We start from the raw sequence: 17,401 nt of genomic DNA, 5'->3' as shown, positions 1-17,401 counted from the left end.
AATGCATGGTAAAAACGCCATTCACGTTATATTTTCTTTTTGGCCTTAAAAACCTAAACAAAAAGTGGGTTATAATATAGAGCACCCTTAAAGGGGTTATCTGGGGGCAGAAACAGTTCTACCTGATTTACTCCCCATTTGCAAACATGCAAGGTTGGAATATATATATATATATATATATATATATATATATATATATATATACATATATATATATATATATTGCAATTACAACACGTATGAAATTTTTTAAAAAATTATACATATATATATATATATATATATATATATATATATATATATATATATATATATATATATGTATACACACATACATATATATCTTTTTTTTCTCATACGTGTAGTAATTGCACCCACAATTCCACAATTTCACACCAGTACCGTGTAGTGGGAAAGACGCTAGGCACATTGGCGGTAATACGTGAGCTCTGACACTAGGGGGCGAACCGTACGAACCAAACACCAAGGCCGCCGAGACTGACATCCAAGAGAGCTGCTTGTAGCCGTTTCTATGGTAACAGAACGCCGTCCTGTCAAAGGTTAGCTTTGCCGGCAGGGAGGAGTGTGGGCGGGGCGGAGCTCTTACCACAGTCCCCGGTCGCAGTGTGGCCTGGCAGTCAGCATGGCTCCTCAGTGGAGCCGGATGTGGCGCCTTCGTCGCTGTCTTCTGCCTGCCAGGAAGCTTCCCGCAGCTGGAAGTCTGGGTGAGATTTCTGTGTATACACATCGGGTCTGCCATGCTGGGGAAGGGCTGAGGAGGACTGCAGAGCTAAGGGCTGAGCATGCAGCTGACAAGAACTGTCTATAGGGAGAGCTGAGCCTTCTTGCATAGAACTACAAGTCCCAGAATATCAGCATAAGGGGAAGGACCAGATCTACTAAACTGCAATATATATATATATATATATATATAACTGCAGATCAGCCATCTACAACTGAATTGCTCTATCTATCTATCTATCTACCTATCTATCTATCTATCTATCTATCTCCTATCTATTTATCTATCTATCTATCTATCTATCTATCTATCTATCTATCTATCTATCTATCTATCTCGGTAGTGCCATGACATAGTGTGGTGGACCCTGGCAGAGGCCGCTGTGTATGAGGTGCTATGTGTATGATGGAGGGAGCTCCTATACAAGTTCTGCCTCTTATAGGTGGTGCCAGGATATGAGATGTAACAGATGTATCTACAGGACTAATGGATTCTAATGTCGCTTATTATCTTCTATTAAGGTGCAGAGAGAAGTCTTTCATCCAAGCCCCCGGCCCCCCAGATCTGCATAGTCGGTAGTGGCCCTGCCGGATTTTACACAGCTCAGCATCTGTTAAAGGTAATAACCCATATACTCTCCATCACTTTGCCGGATGATGTCGGACAGTATCACAGTATACTCATTGGGGGAATGTAAGCAAAAGGGCATGCAATGGGGCACGGCAGGAGGGTTCCAGCTATGGGTGATCCCTCAGCAATCCCTTATTACCTATTTTGTAGATGGTGGTAAATGCTGGTAGAGCAGGCTATCCCGTATATTACTCTCACTATGCCTCCTGCTACGGCTGCCCCTGTCCTACACAGCATAGAGAACTCCGAGACATTATATGGTCAAGGCCAGATGTGGCTGCTATTCTCTGCTGTAGTAAAAACTGCAAAAATGACACTGAGCAGCTTCCTCTGAATTCAGCATTTGAGTTCTGCTGTGTGTGGATGGGGTATTGCATTCCACATGCATTGTATTGTTCATTGTAACTGAATAATAATGACAGCTTTGTTTTTAGCACCGCGAGCCCCTTTCATTCACTGATAGAAAACAGAGACCCTAAATGGACGCTGTCACTTTAAAAGCAAACTTCTGACATTTGGGAGAGCTCTCTAGCAATCTTTAGAATGAGCTGTGAAAAGTGCACTGTAAGCACTTTCTCTTCCCCATGGACCCCTAATGAAATGTTTTATGTTGCGTACACAAAGAAGGGAGCAGAAGCTCGCAGTTGTGCTCTTCTCCCTGTTTGTTCTAGCAGACAGTCTGAACACCCAGGACCTGACTGATCAAACCTTTGACGTGTCAGAATGTTTTTAAAAGATGATAGGTACACCTTGAGGCTAGGTTCACACACAGTATATTTCAGTCAGTATTTTGGTCCTCATATTGCAACCAAAACCAGGAGTGGATTAAAAACACAGAAAGGCTCTGTTCACATAATGTTGAAATTGAATGGATGGCCGTCATGGCAAATATTTGCTGTTATTTTAAAACAATTTTGAAATAATGGCAGTTCATTACCGTTATATGGCCGCCATCCACTCAATTTCAACATTGTGTGAACAGAGCCTTCCTGTGTTTTCAATCCACTCCTGGTTGAGGTTGCAAAATACTGACCAAATACTAACTGAAATATACTGTGTGTGAACCTAGCCTGAAAGTGGAGGAATTTAGGTACAAAATTGCAAAAAATGATAGGCCAGTGAAATGTTGAAAGGGAATGTTTTATCAGAATATGACCTATTGTTTAAAAAAAAAGTTTTATGTTAAACATATTTTTAAGAATTTCGATTTTTTTTTTTTTTTTTTTTTTTTTTTCCCCCCCCCCCCCCAATTTTTTATTTTTCTATCCATATTATAAAATAATCCTGAGATCTTGCCGTTTTTGTTCTCTGTACAGCATTGCAGCGATATGTCACAGATAGCCTATGGCTATGGCTGTATCCCAGTTTTCCAGGCGGTCCTCAGGCTGTATCCACCCTCTCCACGAAGCAGGCAGACAGCGGCAATCAGAAGCCGAGAGTTCAGGTTCATACGAACCCGAACCTCGGCTGGTTCGCTCATCTCTAGTCACAGAGTACCCTCAGTAATGCTTTACATTTATCTTAAGGGCACGTAGTCTGTATATTGTCATCTATGTCCATGAGTCTTCCTGTAATGCAGGGATGGGGAACCTTCAGCCCTCCAGCTGTTGCAAAACTACAATTCCCATCATGCCTGGACAGCCAAAGCTTTAGCTGTCCAGGCATGATGGGAATTATAGTTTTAAAACAACTTGAGGGCCGAAGGTTCCCCATCCCTGCTGTAAAGTATGTCACTAAATACTGTTAAATACAGATCAGGAAAGACGGCAGCCCCCATAAGTACAAAAAGTGAAATTGTAAATAACAAATTAGAATAAAAGAACAACTTTTAGTATCTGACTAATGAGTAAAAGAAATATCCATTCCCTTTAAATATCCAATTCTAGAGTCTGTCATCTAATTTATGTGATTTAACCCATAGCGAGCGTCTTTTCTTATGTTCCCAGCACAACAAACAAGCAGTAGTTGATATTTATGAGAAGCTGCCTGTACCCTTCGGCTTGGTGCGTTTTGGAGTGGCACCGGATCATCCTGAAGTAAAAGTAAGTGTTGATAAGAATAATCATTCACAATTTATGGGCTTCATCTCTGGGACAGGCTTGATAGAGATGCACAGCATCTAATATGCTATTGGCACTGCCGTTCCCAGAGCACTACCGCAAATGTAGTGACCTTGTGGTGTATTGTGTTCTGTTTTCAGCACATAACTTGTTCGGGCCTGGTTCATGCTTCCTGGGCTTAAAGGGTACTTCTCACTTGACAACCGCAACAGGATTCTCTAGAAAAATCCTGCAGGTGGGTGGTTCTTTTCTGACAAGAGCCACGGTACAGAACTCCTGAAAGTGCATGTAACACAGTGCAGTCCACAGCACTTCTGGGAGTCCTGTACTATGGCTCGTGTGAGAAGAGGACCACCCACCTGCAGGATTTTTCAGCAGATCCTGCTGCGGTCACAAATTGAGAGGTATCTTTGAATTTTTGCTTTTTAATGACTGTGATATGTTATTGTTTTTCTGTAGGTCAGTACGATTACAGTGATGGGCAGTTTATTTATTTAATTTTTACTATAAAGAATTTAAACTTATTACTTAAACATATTCTGACCTCTTTAACCTCATAGTTTTTCGTCTACATATTAGGACTTATTTTTTGCGCTATGATCTGTAGTTTTTAACTATACCAAGATTGAGTGGACGGGACATTTTATTTAATTTTTTTTCTCACACTTTTAAAGTCCCCTAAGGGACTATAATATACAATCATTAGATTGCATATACTGATCAGTGCTATGCTTCTGCCTAGCATTGATTATATATATTTATATTGGCGCTCTGCTAAAAGTGGCCATATTTTTGTAGCGCTGGATAACCCCTTTAAAAATCCAGTGTTTAAAAAAAAAAAACTTCCCTGTGGGTAAACATAATCATTTTATGTTTACCTCTCCACGCTCCCACATGGAGCGTTATCAGGTGCAGGCAAATGGCCATTTGCCTGCATCTGATGACGTTCTATGTGGGAACGAAACTAGTTGTCTAGGTGATGCTTGCACCGTTTTTAGTTTCCTACCCATAGCTGTTATTATGTATTTTAGGGAGGATATAGTCTATCCAGTTAATAGCGGGTAGATTGCAGTTGACTCTGCCACTATACATATTTTAGCTGTGTGTCCTATGCAGCTTACCCACTTTATTTGATTGTAAGCCACACTAGTGGTTAGTGTTACTATACACCTGATATAGTTCCCTGGAGCAATGTATAAAGCTACAGCAGCAGCCGTGGCCGTTACTGGCCTCTCTGCCTGTCAATCATCCTGCCGAGCGCGCTGACAGGCTGTCCAGATGACTACTTTCCCACCCTTGTCTGTCACGAGCTGGGGGAATAAAAGTAATTTTTCCCCGGTATACATTGCTCCAGGGAACCATATCGGCCCAATTGGGCTGATTTGTTCCCTTTAACCTTACGTGTGTCGGAGCAGTAATGACTTTCATTGGAATAGTGGACATAGCCTTAGGGGAATGTCTGAGTACAGAACTGAATAACTAACTAAGTACCTATTATATTCTAAGCTCAGTATTGGTCCAATAATACAGCACAGAAGCAAGGTTGTATTTGTGATTATGTCATAATCATCGTCAGAGAACTGTTAGAATAGTCACACAGCCTATACACACCTTTATAAAGAAATCTTCTGGTAATATAAGTTGTGATATTTGCATAGGATATCCATTAAATCTCCATCAGAACTAGTGCGCTGCATCACCTTGAGCTGTCCAGAGTCTGATCCCTCTTGGGTGTGTTTGGAGCGGATGGAGAGTTTGAAGCTAATATGAAAGGCTGCTGTGTGAGATAAGAAGAGCCCTTGAACAGTCTTTGGAGATAGAGTGGCCTTGCAGATAAGAGACAGACCTTTTGCAAGGACTCATGTGTGGGACTGAGGTGTCTGGTGACATCACACAGTCCACTCATAGGGGCTTCTCTCTGAAGGTTGAGCACATTTCGGAAATGTCAATGTTAAAAATACAGCCGATAGGATAACATTTTTCCAGTGTTAGATTGATTGCAGTTTGTTTAGTTCTTTCTTTTTAATCAATTGTTTATTTATAGCTTTTATTTGAAATATTTACATATAAATGGTAATAGTATGGAAATCTGAGAGGGTACACCAAATAAAAATATACACATTGCAGAGCTCGCCTAGTCAACTAGGCGGGGCTTCACAGTAGTTGGGCTCTGTCTACTGGCTGGGAAGAGGGCCCAACTGTCAGGAAGCCCCACCTAGTTGACACTGTCCACTTATAAAATGAAGCAATTTCAGAGCAGAGAATACAAAGACAACTTTTATACAGTTATATATAGAATGTTCAGTATCTAAGCTTGTGGATGGTGCGGAGAACCGAACATAGAGTAAAAGAGGGGAGTGTCAGTTTGACTTTATTGGGGTTTTCCAGGCAAAATGGACTAATAAGCTTTTCATAGGAACGGTCATCAGTTACTGAATGGTGAAGTGCTGACACCTGGCACCCACACCGTCTGCCACACACATCTGCCTGCCCCTCCTCATGAACATGTATCTGTTCTGGTTCTGCATTGATGAGCGCTGTCAATATTCATGAAGAGGCAGATGGTGGAGGGGGCAGATCAGTGCACCAAACCACCTAATTTACATATGAGTAAAACAGAAGATTTAACAAAAATGGCGGTGAGAAAATTACCTATTAAATCAGCGTCCCTGGCCCTATGGGACTTCTTGTCCACAATTGGGGCTCCCAATCTAAATTCCAAACTGTATATTTTTAAATATATTGATGAAACTAAGGATCGGTTCACACTATGGTTTTTTTTTCATCCTTTTTTATAAAAAAAAAGGATCAAAACACGTCCATTTTTTTTAAACGTATACAAAAATATGCTTAGCTATGTTTTTTTCTAGGTAAAAAGGAATGGATGAACGGATGTCTTTTGATCCATTTTTTTTTATAATGAAAGTCAGTGGAAAAACGGAGCAAAATGGACACAAATGCATCCATTTTTACAACCTTTTTTTGTTTTTTGTTTTGGCAAAAACGAGTGAAAAAAAGTAGCATAAACCCAGCCTAAGCCTGCATGATTATTAATGTATACATGAATAGATTTATACCATCTCAATGTTTTTTTTTTTCTCCATACAGAATGTAATTAACACGTTTACACAGACTGCCCACTCTGAGCGCTGCAACTTCTTAGGAAACGTGACAGTCGGAAGAGATGTGACTGTAGAGGAACTGCAGGGAGCCTATCATGCTGTAGTGTTGGTAAGTGGTGACAGTCCATTAAAGGGAACCTAAAATATTGCTGGCGTTTGTCGCCTGCTACAAGAGGCAACTCATGTGGTCCTGTAGCCAATGTGACCGTGCAACCCCCAGAGCCTCTTCTGCAAAGCTCAGGTGTTGTTCAATTGCTATTAAATCTAAGATAAGAGATGAGATTGTCGGCAAAATTTCGTGGTACCCTTTAAGTAGCATCTGTCACAGGAGAGAGCTGTAGGAAAGATAGTGAGTGCACCTGTTTGGGGCACCATATGGTTACCTGTGCAGTGCCAGCTGTCTTTAGTGACAGATGCACTTTACTGTCTTGTGGAACATCATTCTGCATCTAGCAGTCTAACTTTGCCTACTAATTTCAAGTTCTTGGCATGAATCTTTTGGGTACCTGGGATCTAGCTTAGCGCCTAGGCAGCTGGTGGTAATCAATGTAATAAAGTCAAATCTCATAATCTGACATCTATTCCGGCAGCAATTCTGATAGCCTGGCAGATGTTTCCACCACAGAACTGCGGGATAATGAATAAGTAGATGTCTGTCCAATTAGAATACAGCTCTGATTTATTGTACTGGTAGCAGCGTCTTATTATTTGGCAAAAGTAGTAAAATATAATATATTATAAATTTTGTACTGACTACTGAAAAAAAAATTTGTGATTCGAAGGTAAAACCCAAACATTGTGTAAGTGCCCCCACCCCAACCATTATATTTATGCCAAAAAGAAATACTCCCATTTCGCAACAAAAACACAAAACAAGCTTTCAGACGAGGTTATAAAAAATAAAATAAAAAGAACAATGACCAATGTGAGAATAGGAGAGTGGAGGAGGGAAGGAGCAGGGCAAATTACATGGAAGGTGAGGGGGAAGGGAGCGAGGAGGATCGAGGGATAGAGGTTTCCTGGAGTAGTAGTGTTTCATGATACAATTTGATGAGTATGTTTAAATCATTTTTATTATTGGGCAGATAGAGTTAGTTATATGAGGGGATGCCTGGAAAGGCCAGTCTGAATTAAGATGGGTTAGGCATTGTTGACCTGTTTGTCAGCCAGGGGGTTTATAATTTTTCAAACTTGCCATGTCCTCCATAGTATTGATTTGAGCTAATTTATTGTGCCAGTGTTTTACTGTGGGGGGGGGGGGGGGGGGGCGGTTTGATTCCATAAAGTGGGTATGAGAAGCTTAGCTGCTGTAATAAGATACCAATAAGATAAGATACCAATAGCAAATGTTTCGTTTTGTGAACATTGCAACCAATGGAGCACCAATTGTGCAGTTAAGATGATGCGTGAATCGCATATCTTGTGTATTGCTCTCTCTACTGAGATTGCTTCCTTCCTTCCTTGCATCTCCAAGTGTGGCTATTGATTAATCCCAACCTAAACAGTTGCCGAGGTGTTTTATACCATTGCGTCAGGACTTTATATGAGCTTTCTTCGCTGGTTATGGAATTAGAGAACCCATACATAGGAGTGTGCAAGTATGCTTTTGACTTCTTCTGGGTTCAGATTGATATTGAGCTCGTCTTACCATTCAAAATTAAAGCCTGGTTCGCTAGGCAAGTTTACAGTCAGAAGAAACAAGTGCATTTTGGACAGGCCTTTTGTTATTGGTTGCCTCAGAAACATCAAGGTTTCATAGCTTGTGGGCGACTTTCTAAGTAGTCGAAACAAAGCGCTTTATGAAAAGGTTGAAGTCATATGTTTGGAGGAAATTAAGTGCATGTACCATGTCTGTAAGTAGAAGAGCGATGTAAGAGGAACTGGGGGAAGCAGGGGTATCTGCAATTTTTATGTTTAACCCCTTGCCACAAAATGATGCCCGGGACATCATAATGCATAGGGGTATTGAAGCGAGCTCAGGAGCTGAGCTTGCTTCATAGAGAGTGAGGACCGACTGCTGTCATCAGCTGGGTCCTCATTGTTTATGACTGCCATAGCAATTGCACTGTCGCTCACCATTAACCCCTTTAACATTTAAGTGTCAGCGAAAGGAACTGCACTTCTGACACTGTCCGTTAAGGACCCCCACAGCAGCACCCAGTTGTTTTCCTTGCCTGCCAGAGGTCTAATACTTACCATCATGCAGTTGGGCTGACAATCTTCTCTTAGTCTGCCTCAGGCAGACTCTATGGGAAGATCACAGATTAAATCAATCAATTAAATGTTTGCATGTAATAGTCCCCTAGGGGGACATAAAAAGTGTAAAAAAAATAATAAAAAAATTGAGCACAGTACGCTGAGGATGAAGGTAAGTCTCTTAACTTCATCCTCTGTGCCGTTTCTGTGCTGCTTGTAGTTGAATCCAGCATCTAATAAGACCAATTGTCACACTGGGGACAGGACCGTCCCTAGAGCATCGATACACCCCCAGCTTTTAATGATTATCAGTTCGGCAGGTCGGCCCACAGTGCTTTAGATGCTGAATTAAACTACAAACTGCACGGAAATATTTAAATGCTAGAGTAGCTTATACTGTTACGGTTTGAGAGAGACAACTTACTTAGGCATGTTGATTTTTACACATTATGCTTTATACCACATCCCACAGAGTTATGGAGCAGAAGAAAAGAGGGAACTGGGGATACCTGGAGAACAGCTACAAGGAGTGTATTCAGCCAGAGACTTTGTAGGCTGGTACAACGGACTACCTTACAATAGATATGTGAGTTGTAAATTTGCATGGGCCAAAAAGGGCTTTTTCAAATAATTGTAAATGGTTACTGTTGTTTCAGCAAACTTTTGTAACATCTTATTAGAGAAAAGTACTTCTTTCTTTCTCCTTTTATCAGGCTTCTGCTTTCCCTACCAAACTTTCACTCCCAACAGTTTAAAGAGAAGGAATGATTGAGAGTGGAGGGGGAGGGGTGATCTGAGAGAACAGAGGCAGAGAAACATACAGGGGGGAATTTATCAAGACTGGCGTGCTAGTACGCTAGTCTTTCATAAAGCTCCACATCGACAGGTGAGGGTATAGACTTTTGCCATGATTTACGCCTGGTAACAGGCATAAATCCGGTGCGGGAGAAGGCAATGTCTCCTTGCCAAGCCCACCTGACCGCCCATCCGGCATGCAGCTTTTACTTCTGGGAAAAGGCGCAGTTTTGTCCCCAGCACATGCGAGGCACAGTATTAATAAATTACCCCCACACAGACTGAAAACCAACTGTACGTATTAGGTCTCACCATATGGTTAAATTTACAGTTTAGACTGCTCGGTACAGCTCTATAATGTGCTCCATGCTGCTGCTTTTATGGTGTAAAATAAAGGGATTAAACAGTAGAAATTCCCTGTTATGTTTGGGGAGTGTATGGGAGCCATGGTAGAGGCTAGGCTTTATGTAGACTACATCCCAGATAGATCTCAGGGACATATTTCCCAGACAGATCTCAGGGACTACAGAAGGGGTGCTCAATTTATTTATATATGAAAAATGCTGGGCGGCAGGGTGTCATGTAAACTCCGCTTATCTCTTCTATTTCCTGGTTCCTGTGACTTCATGGCCCCACAGGAACTGCTCGCTCAGCCAATCAGTGGCTGCAGCAGTATCACACTTTAGTCACTGATTGGTTAACAGGGCAGCTCTTGGGGGCTGTGACATTATAGGAACTGGGAGATAGATGAGACCAGCAGAGGACCACGAGTGGCAGCTGAGCTGGCTTAGGACATGAGAGTGTCACTTTTTTGAAGTATGTGTTTAAAAGTATTATTAGACCCCCCCCCTGCTGCCCAGTATTTTTAAAATTTTTCCCAACCAAGCTTTAACTTAGTCTCGTAAAAATTGCCAGTGATGCACGCAGTAAAATCACTGACTGTTTATATGCTTTTATATGCTTTGTTACATTAACTTTATTCAAAGGGAAGTTTAAGTTGTGCAGTAACCAACATAATAAAGGTATATTCGGCCTCCCTGTCCCCTGCCCTACAATGTATCAGCAGGTTTGTATCTTCTTACCCACTGCTACTTTCCCTTCAATATAAGGATCAACATAAGCTATAACTTTATAAAATGCACGCACCCTGTAAAGGGCTACACAAAGAATCTCATGTGTATGATAATATATGATATTATGTTCTCTACATCATAGTTGTCCCCAGACCTGAACAGTGAGACGGCTGTCATCTTAGGACAAGGAAATGTTGCACTGGACATTGCAAGGATGCTGCTTTCCCCTTGTGAGCTGCTAAAGGTGAGTGAATTTTTTAAGGTGTTATCCCAGAACGGGAAAATCTGTCCTTAGGGTTTGTGTGGTATTGGACCCCTTTTTGTTATTTCTTCCACTTACCCTCACTGCCTTTTTACAGAAAACTGATGTAACACGGCCGGCTCTTGAAGCCCTATCTCAGAGTCGCGTCAAGAAGGTCTGGTTGATTGGACGCCGTGGACCCCTGCAGGTGGCATTTACAATCAAGGTGTGTGGTAACAGATAGGTGTCTCTGTATACAGTTTGTAATTACTCATTCCAGCCCTGCCATCACTGGGGCTCACAATCTATTTACAAGCTAATAGTCAGGTGAAAGGAAACCAGTCAGCAGCAGGGCAGCATCTAATAGAGGTTATAACCTGCTCCCCTACTATATCTGGCTTTGCAGCTGATGGGCAAAGAAGCCTGTTAGAAGCCTCTTTGGCTGTCAGCATACCGCAGAGCGAGCCGACAGGCAGAAGGCCGTCACTAGGTACAGACAAACTCTGCCCTGACGCTTAATTCATAGCGCTCTGCCTGCACCATGGGCCCAATGAAGGATGTTTTGCCAGGATATGAAGATACTGAGTAATGAACCCCAGCTATGGTAAGGGAGCTGGTTACAACATCGATTAGGCGCTGCTGGGAGCTTACTGATTGGTCCCCTTTAGTTGTGGTTAAGTGCACCTTCAGCGAGTCACCTAAAATCCTGTAAGGATATATGTTAGTCCTGTAAGTTATATGTGTGTGTTTTTTTAATTTTTATTTTACCACCCTTTTTTTACATGTAATCATGTAAAAGCAGATCATAAAAGAGAAATTCTATTGTGTGTGGCCATCAGTGAACCAATAGTTTTGTTGTCACGCACACTTACCAAACATTTTTATCACATTACATTTTACGACAAAATGAAGGCTGCTGTTAAAAAGTGGCCCTGTGAAAACAATACGCCGTTGATGGAAAAATAAACAAGTTATGGATTTTGGAATATAAAAAATATACAATTGACAAGCTATCTTTTGAACTTTCACAAACAGAGGTCAGATTTTACAAGGTTATTGAGCCTCAAGTGAAACAGAATTGGGGCGAACGGCCAATGAGACACATTTATTAAGCAATAACCGAATACGGGTGAATGCACCCCAAGGCTATGTTCACACAAAGTTTAATTAATGGACGTTATTTGGCACTTTTCAGTATCAAACAATGTCTGTTGTTGTTTTAAATAAAAAATGCATTGAAGTGTATGGACAACAGCCGTAAATAATTGACAAAATCGTTATTTCAACAGCCGTAGCCAAACAACGCCAGTTGTTCACTACGTTGTGTAAAACAAGGGCCTTTGTTTGCATTGACTTCAGTGCAAATCATTGCATTATGAAAAGAACAGCCATTGTGAACATTTGAAACAAGGGACATTCTTTTCATAAAAATTACGGTGTGTGAACATGAATGTTTCCCATTGAAACACACTATCAAATTCAACAGATTGCAACTTTACTTTTTTTTGCGGTACACAATGGGACACACTTCTAACACACTATACTATAAAGACAAAAAAAGGAAAAAAAAACGGAAACCAGTGAAATGGCGACAAACTGAAACCTTCCATTTGCTTACATTCCACAGTAAGGATTATCATGTAAGATTCCATTAAACATAACCTTTATTATATCATCATAAGAAATTCACATGCAGGACGAACAAAACAAACACCATGCAATGTGCTAGGGGGCTTGTATGAGGAAAACTGTAGATACATACGGCTGACCCTGATAACTTTATATTCTGTTGGCCCTGCGTAACATGGCAAGATTGCCGCCCTAACGATTCTCCAAGTGATCCCCCACATGAATCTCCAAGGAGCCCCTATATGGCCTCTGACAGTGTGATGGAAAAAGAATAGGTGGATACTAGCAGATTAATACCAATACACCTAGAACCATACACACAACAAATGAAAACTGCAATATAACATGTTACCACTCAAGCCCATGAGAGCACAAACATAAGCATGATAGTAACTCCTTAATCCAGAAGCCAAACGTGTTTCCCTTTGGCAGTAAGTGCAGCAACTACACCTACCTCACTTCTTCAGGGAAAATATGAATATAGCCTAAAATAGTGTCAATAGCAAACGCTATGGCCACTTCCATTAGATAACAATCCAGATTTCACATGTGGAATACATCCATGTTTATAATGCACAACTTAAAAAGCATACAAAATTATAATGCACCATTATATCAGTATACTTGCAGATGGCATCAGCGTCTTCTGATATAAGAGGGCCCTGATTAGCATTGGGAACAATATGACCCTGAAACAGAGGGGAAAAAAGGCCATTAAAGCATGCACACCACACAACATGTGCTTAGATTTAGTGTCCAGTACAACGATTACATTGTGTGCCAACCTGATATGCAGCAGGGAGGGAGTTATGTGAACTGCCTGGTACTAATCCTATAATGAGGAATGCAGGGAAGGTAGAAGGAGATCCCTGGTGCAGCATAGTTTTGTAACACAGAATAAGTATGTGGACTTCATCTAGACCTGAACTATAGCAAAATAGGAATGAGTACAGTTATGCTATTATGTTCACCTAACGTATCGGCAGTGCCCAGTAAGTGTAGTGCAGTAATCCCCCGCCATGAAAAAACGGCAGCCATATTCCTGCACATCCTGCAGACATTCTGGGGTTTAAACAACTCTCTCCACAAAGGTGTGCCTTATGGTGACCCCCCGCCCTCCCTTCCACTGACAGGGGACTCAGGGCACATGATAATTGGGCCAATATATGTTGCCCAGTCTGTCTGCCATAAATACACCCTCCCGTGGGTGGTAAAAGCTGTTCAGTCCTACCTCACACCAACCTCATACTAAGTGGAGCATTAGCTCCTAACCAAGGAAAGTATCAGACTGCAGGTTCTGTTATTGACACCAGTGACCAAGCAAACGCTCTCTGGATCACAGTCCTGAGTACAGGAGGGGGACGTATTTAGAAATTTAACCATCTCCTGCAGATGTCAAATAAAATCTTCCAGTCTTTCAGTTGCTGTATGTCCTGCAGGAAGTGGTGTATTCTTTTCATTCTGGCACAGTGCTCTCTGCTGCCACCTCTATCCATGTCCAGAGCAGCAGCAAATTCCCATAGAAAACCTCTCCTGCTCTCCAGACTGGAAAAGATACCACTTCCTGTAGGGCTTTTTTTTAATAGTAAATTACAATTCTCTGGCACCAGTTGATTTTAAAGAAAAAAAATTGTGAACAACCCCTTTAATAAAAAGGAAGACACAGAAAGCGTACTACTACTATGGCTACTTATGATACACCAAATGCCTATGTAAGTATACTGTATTACAGTGGCTGCACAGTAATGGAGGATAAGGAACCATTAAAATGGGCATGGTCAGTATAAAATTATACACAAGGTAACCCAATAGGGATTACCATGGTTAGGGCGGCGGCAATCTTGCCAAGTTAGGCAGGGACATCAGAAAAAGGAGTCTCTACAGTTTTCCGTATACAGGCCTCCTACCACATTGAGTGTTGTTTGTTATGTTTCGGGAGGGTAAAGCTAAACACAGTGTAAGACTATGTTCACACATAGCATTCAGCTAGTTATATTATGCCACGAATTGCGAAATCACAGTAAAATAGCGCTAATTAAACGATATGTGTGAACATTGCCTTAACCTAGCCATATTAATATAAGTATCTATTTACCTATTTAAGGAATTACGTGAGATGATTCACCTGCCAGGAGCTCGCCCTGTCTATGACCCTTCTGATTTCCAAGGCCTGGAGAACATCCTAAAAGGTAATATTATGCTTCTAGGACTTCTGCCAGCTACATCCATACAAAACTATAGACCTTTCCAACCACACGTAAATATCGGCTCATGTATGCACTCGGCCATTCATGCCATATATTTCCAATTGACACTTGGCAACAAAAAAAAAGTGTCAGTTTAAAGTTAAAGTTGATAGATTGTCACCACTTATAACAAAAAATCAGAAAAAAAATATTGAATCAAAGAACAGTCACACAGCACCAAAACCTCTGTAACCGCACAGTGACATTGTACTGACTGAATTGTTGCATAATAAAGACCATTGTCTCTTGGTAAGCAGGCATAGCGGATAATATTGTTAAGATTGTTAGCAGTTGATATGCAACCTGCATGATGTACAGGTCTTTCCTTTCTGTGTTTGGTCTCTTTTTCTAAACAGAGAAGAGACCAAATATAAGTAAGGAGGGATCATGGACCACAGATTGGCAAACGTTGTATATTGTTGATTTAAATATAGAAAAATAATAATAATAAAGCAAGGCTATTGCAAAACCTCTTGCGATCAAAACTCCTGTCTTAAAATAAAATAAAAATTGTGTAGGGTACTCTTTTGTGTATATCCCCTGCAGCAGCTTCCGCAAGTAACGTGTAGTATTGAATAGCTACCATTCATATCACTATACAGAAATCCCCGCCCCCCCCCCCCTATCCCTAATATTATAATATTCTGCCCTAAAGAATTATGTTACATGTAACCTATTCTTTCAAACTTACCAAAATTGTTTTTTCTTTTCTTTTTCCATAACCCCCTTAGACCTCCCTAGGCCAAGGAAACGCCTCACAGAACTGCTATTAAAGTCAGCACTAGAGGCACCAGGAGAGAAGGAGGCTTCTCGTAGGGACCAGTGTGAAAGAGAATGGGGTCTGCGTTTTCTCCGCAGTCCTGTTGCTGTGCTTCCTAGTGAAGATGGAAAAAGAGCAGCTGGGGTCCGGCTCTCAGTTACTCGATTAGATGTATGAAATTGGACTTGGTATTGTAGAAAGATAGCCATATTTGTTGTCATGTATGAGTGTAGCTAATCTTTCCTGTCCTTCAGGGTTCTGGGGAGAGCGCAGTAGCGGTGCCTACAGGTGAAACAGAGGAAATCTCTTGTGGACTTATCCTCACCAGCATTGGTTATAGAAGCGTTCCTATCTCTCCCGGTGTGCCTTTTCTTCCAAAACAGGGTATCATTCCAAACACTATGGGCCGAGTACAAGGGGCTCCAGGTCAGTGCCCCTAAATTCTCATCATTTCAATTGGGAAATAATGGCATCTAGCAATTTACAGTGACTTTATTGGCAGGATTGTACTGCAGTGGTTGGGTGAAAAGAGGTCCCACTGGTGTCATCACAACTACAATGACAGACAGTTTTGACACAGCTCAAACTTTGTTGGAGGACATCAAATCAGGGACATTGAACTCCTCAGATCCTCGAGTGGGAGCCTCGGCCATCAGAGAACTTCTCCTTCTTAGGGGTACGTGTCGCATGGTGGTTTCTTTGTGGCTTCTACCATTTTTTTTCCTTTGCTTGTCGTGCTATGTTTTTTCTTGACCTCTTTTTCTGAAAAATCAGTTGCTGTATATTCTTAATATTTTGTTATTTTATAAAAAAAAATTTTCCCCAATATAGGAGTCCAGATTGTCTCCTTCTCTGACTGGGAAAAGATAGACGCAGAAGAGACCGCACAAGGTTTGGAAGTAGGAAAACCTCGAGAAAAGATTTTAGACACAGAGGAAATGCTGCAGTTAGTTTCTCGATGATGAGTTCAGGTGCATTAAACATTCACAGTCTCTGACTTCCTGGAATAAAGAACAGTATTTGTTCTTTATGGCTACACAATTACCTCAAGTGCTTCTTTATATATTTGTAAATATTTTTTAACTATTAAATATATAGTCAAATATGGTATTTTCTGTCTGTTTTGTAGAAAAATGCTTCTGTCTATATTTTGAAAACCCACTGAAACTAAATAACTCTCTTTTAGAAGAAAGGAAGAAATCAATATCCAACCTTTACTTAAAAAAAAAAAAAAAATTCTGACATGTCATAGTGACAAGTTTGAGGTTCTGATCAGTTGGAATCTAAGACCCTTACTGATAAATAAATATGGAGGCAGAAGTGCCCAGCTAAGCACTTTGCACCCCTTTAGGGTTCTTTGAAGGCCTGATCAGTATTGTAAATGGGCCCCAATCTGCTAGATCGGTGCTCGTTTACTGGGCCTATTACACAGCCCGATAATCGTTTAGCAAGGGCTGCACGGACATTGTTAGCGATGTCCGTGCAGCCCTTGCCCAAACAGTAAATACTTCACCTGTCTACGCTCCCGATCTTCTCCTATGCTCTGCATACGTTCCGGACAGTGATTGGCTGAGTGGCCTGTTAGCTCAGACAGGACGCTGTGAGCATACGGACAAGGAGAGAAAGAAGCGCTGCACCTCACACCTATGGATGAAACTAATGCCTCTCGGCTACATATAAAAACCAACGCCAGGATGTTGGTATATAATTTGATCAAACCATATTGCCCCATGTACCATGTGCAGTCCCTACACAAACTCAACACTGATTTTAGGTTTTAACCCTTAAGAAACGATCAGCTGATGATTGTTTCATCGACTGATTGCTGTCCAATTCAAGCGGATTATCGCTCCATGTAATAGGGCCCTTAGTTGTGAAAGACCTTGTTCAGCTAGCTCTCTTCAGAT

The 17,401-nt window shown here is 41.2% G+C and overlaps 1 protein-coding gene across 3 annotated transcripts; it reads left to right on the top strand.

The window, feature by feature from the left end:
- Positions 1 to 488: 488 nt before the first annotated feature.
- On the top strand, positions 489 to 16,545 carry FDXR (ferredoxin reductase). 3 transcript variants are annotated; one of them, XM_069952448.1, is made up of 12 exons: positions 489 to 560; positions 1,264 to 1,361; positions 3,319 to 3,414; positions 6,541 to 6,663; positions 9,223 to 9,336; positions 10,761 to 10,862; positions 10,978 to 11,085; positions 14,593 to 14,677; positions 15,466 to 15,665; positions 15,749 to 15,920; positions 15,997 to 16,170; positions 16,326 to 16,545. In XM_069952448.1, exons 1-12 carry the CDS (start codon positions 533 to 535, stop codon positions 16,454 to 16,456), a joined length of 1,431 nt encoding a protein of 476 aa, XP_069808549.1. In that variant the 5' UTR covers positions 489 to 532; the 3' UTR covers positions 16,457 to 16,545. The 3 variants fall into 3 exon arrangements, with proteins under 3 accessions (XP_069808549.1, XP_069808548.1, XP_069808547.1); XM_069952447.1 differs by lacking the exon at positions 489 to 560 and adding an exon at positions 587 to 725 and having other exon boundaries at positions 1,270 to 1,361; XM_069952446.1 differs by lacking the exon at positions 489 to 560 and adding an exon at positions 587 to 725.
- The last annotated feature ends 856 nt before the right edge of the window (positions 16,546 to 17,401 follow it).

The sequence above is a fragment of the Dendropsophus ebraccatus genome, chromosome 14, assembly GCF_027789765.1.
Source record: "Dendropsophus ebraccatus isolate aDenEbr1 chromosome 14, aDenEbr1.pat, whole genome shotgun sequence".
Lineage (NCBI taxonomy): Eukaryota > Metazoa > Chordata > Amphibia > Anura > Hylidae > Dendropsophus > Dendropsophus ebraccatus.
Note: the sequence above shows the minus strand (reverse complement) of the source record. Positions and strands in the feature narration are given on the sequence as shown.

Excerpts from the sequence above, each read along its gene's own strand:
- FDXR (XM_069952446.1), top strand. The coding sequence starts at position 644 with ATGGCTCCTCAGTGGAGCCGGATGTGGCGCCTTCGTCGCTGTCTTCTG. Across the intron at positions 9,337-10,760 it reads GACTACCTTACAATAGATAT|TTGTCCCCAGACCTGAACAG; the intron begins GTGAGTTGTAAA and ends TCTACATCATAG. Across the intron at positions 15,921-15,996 it reads CCGAGTACAAGGGGCTCCAG|GATTGTACTGCAGTGGTTGG; the intron begins GTCAGTGCCCCT and ends CTTTATTGGCAG.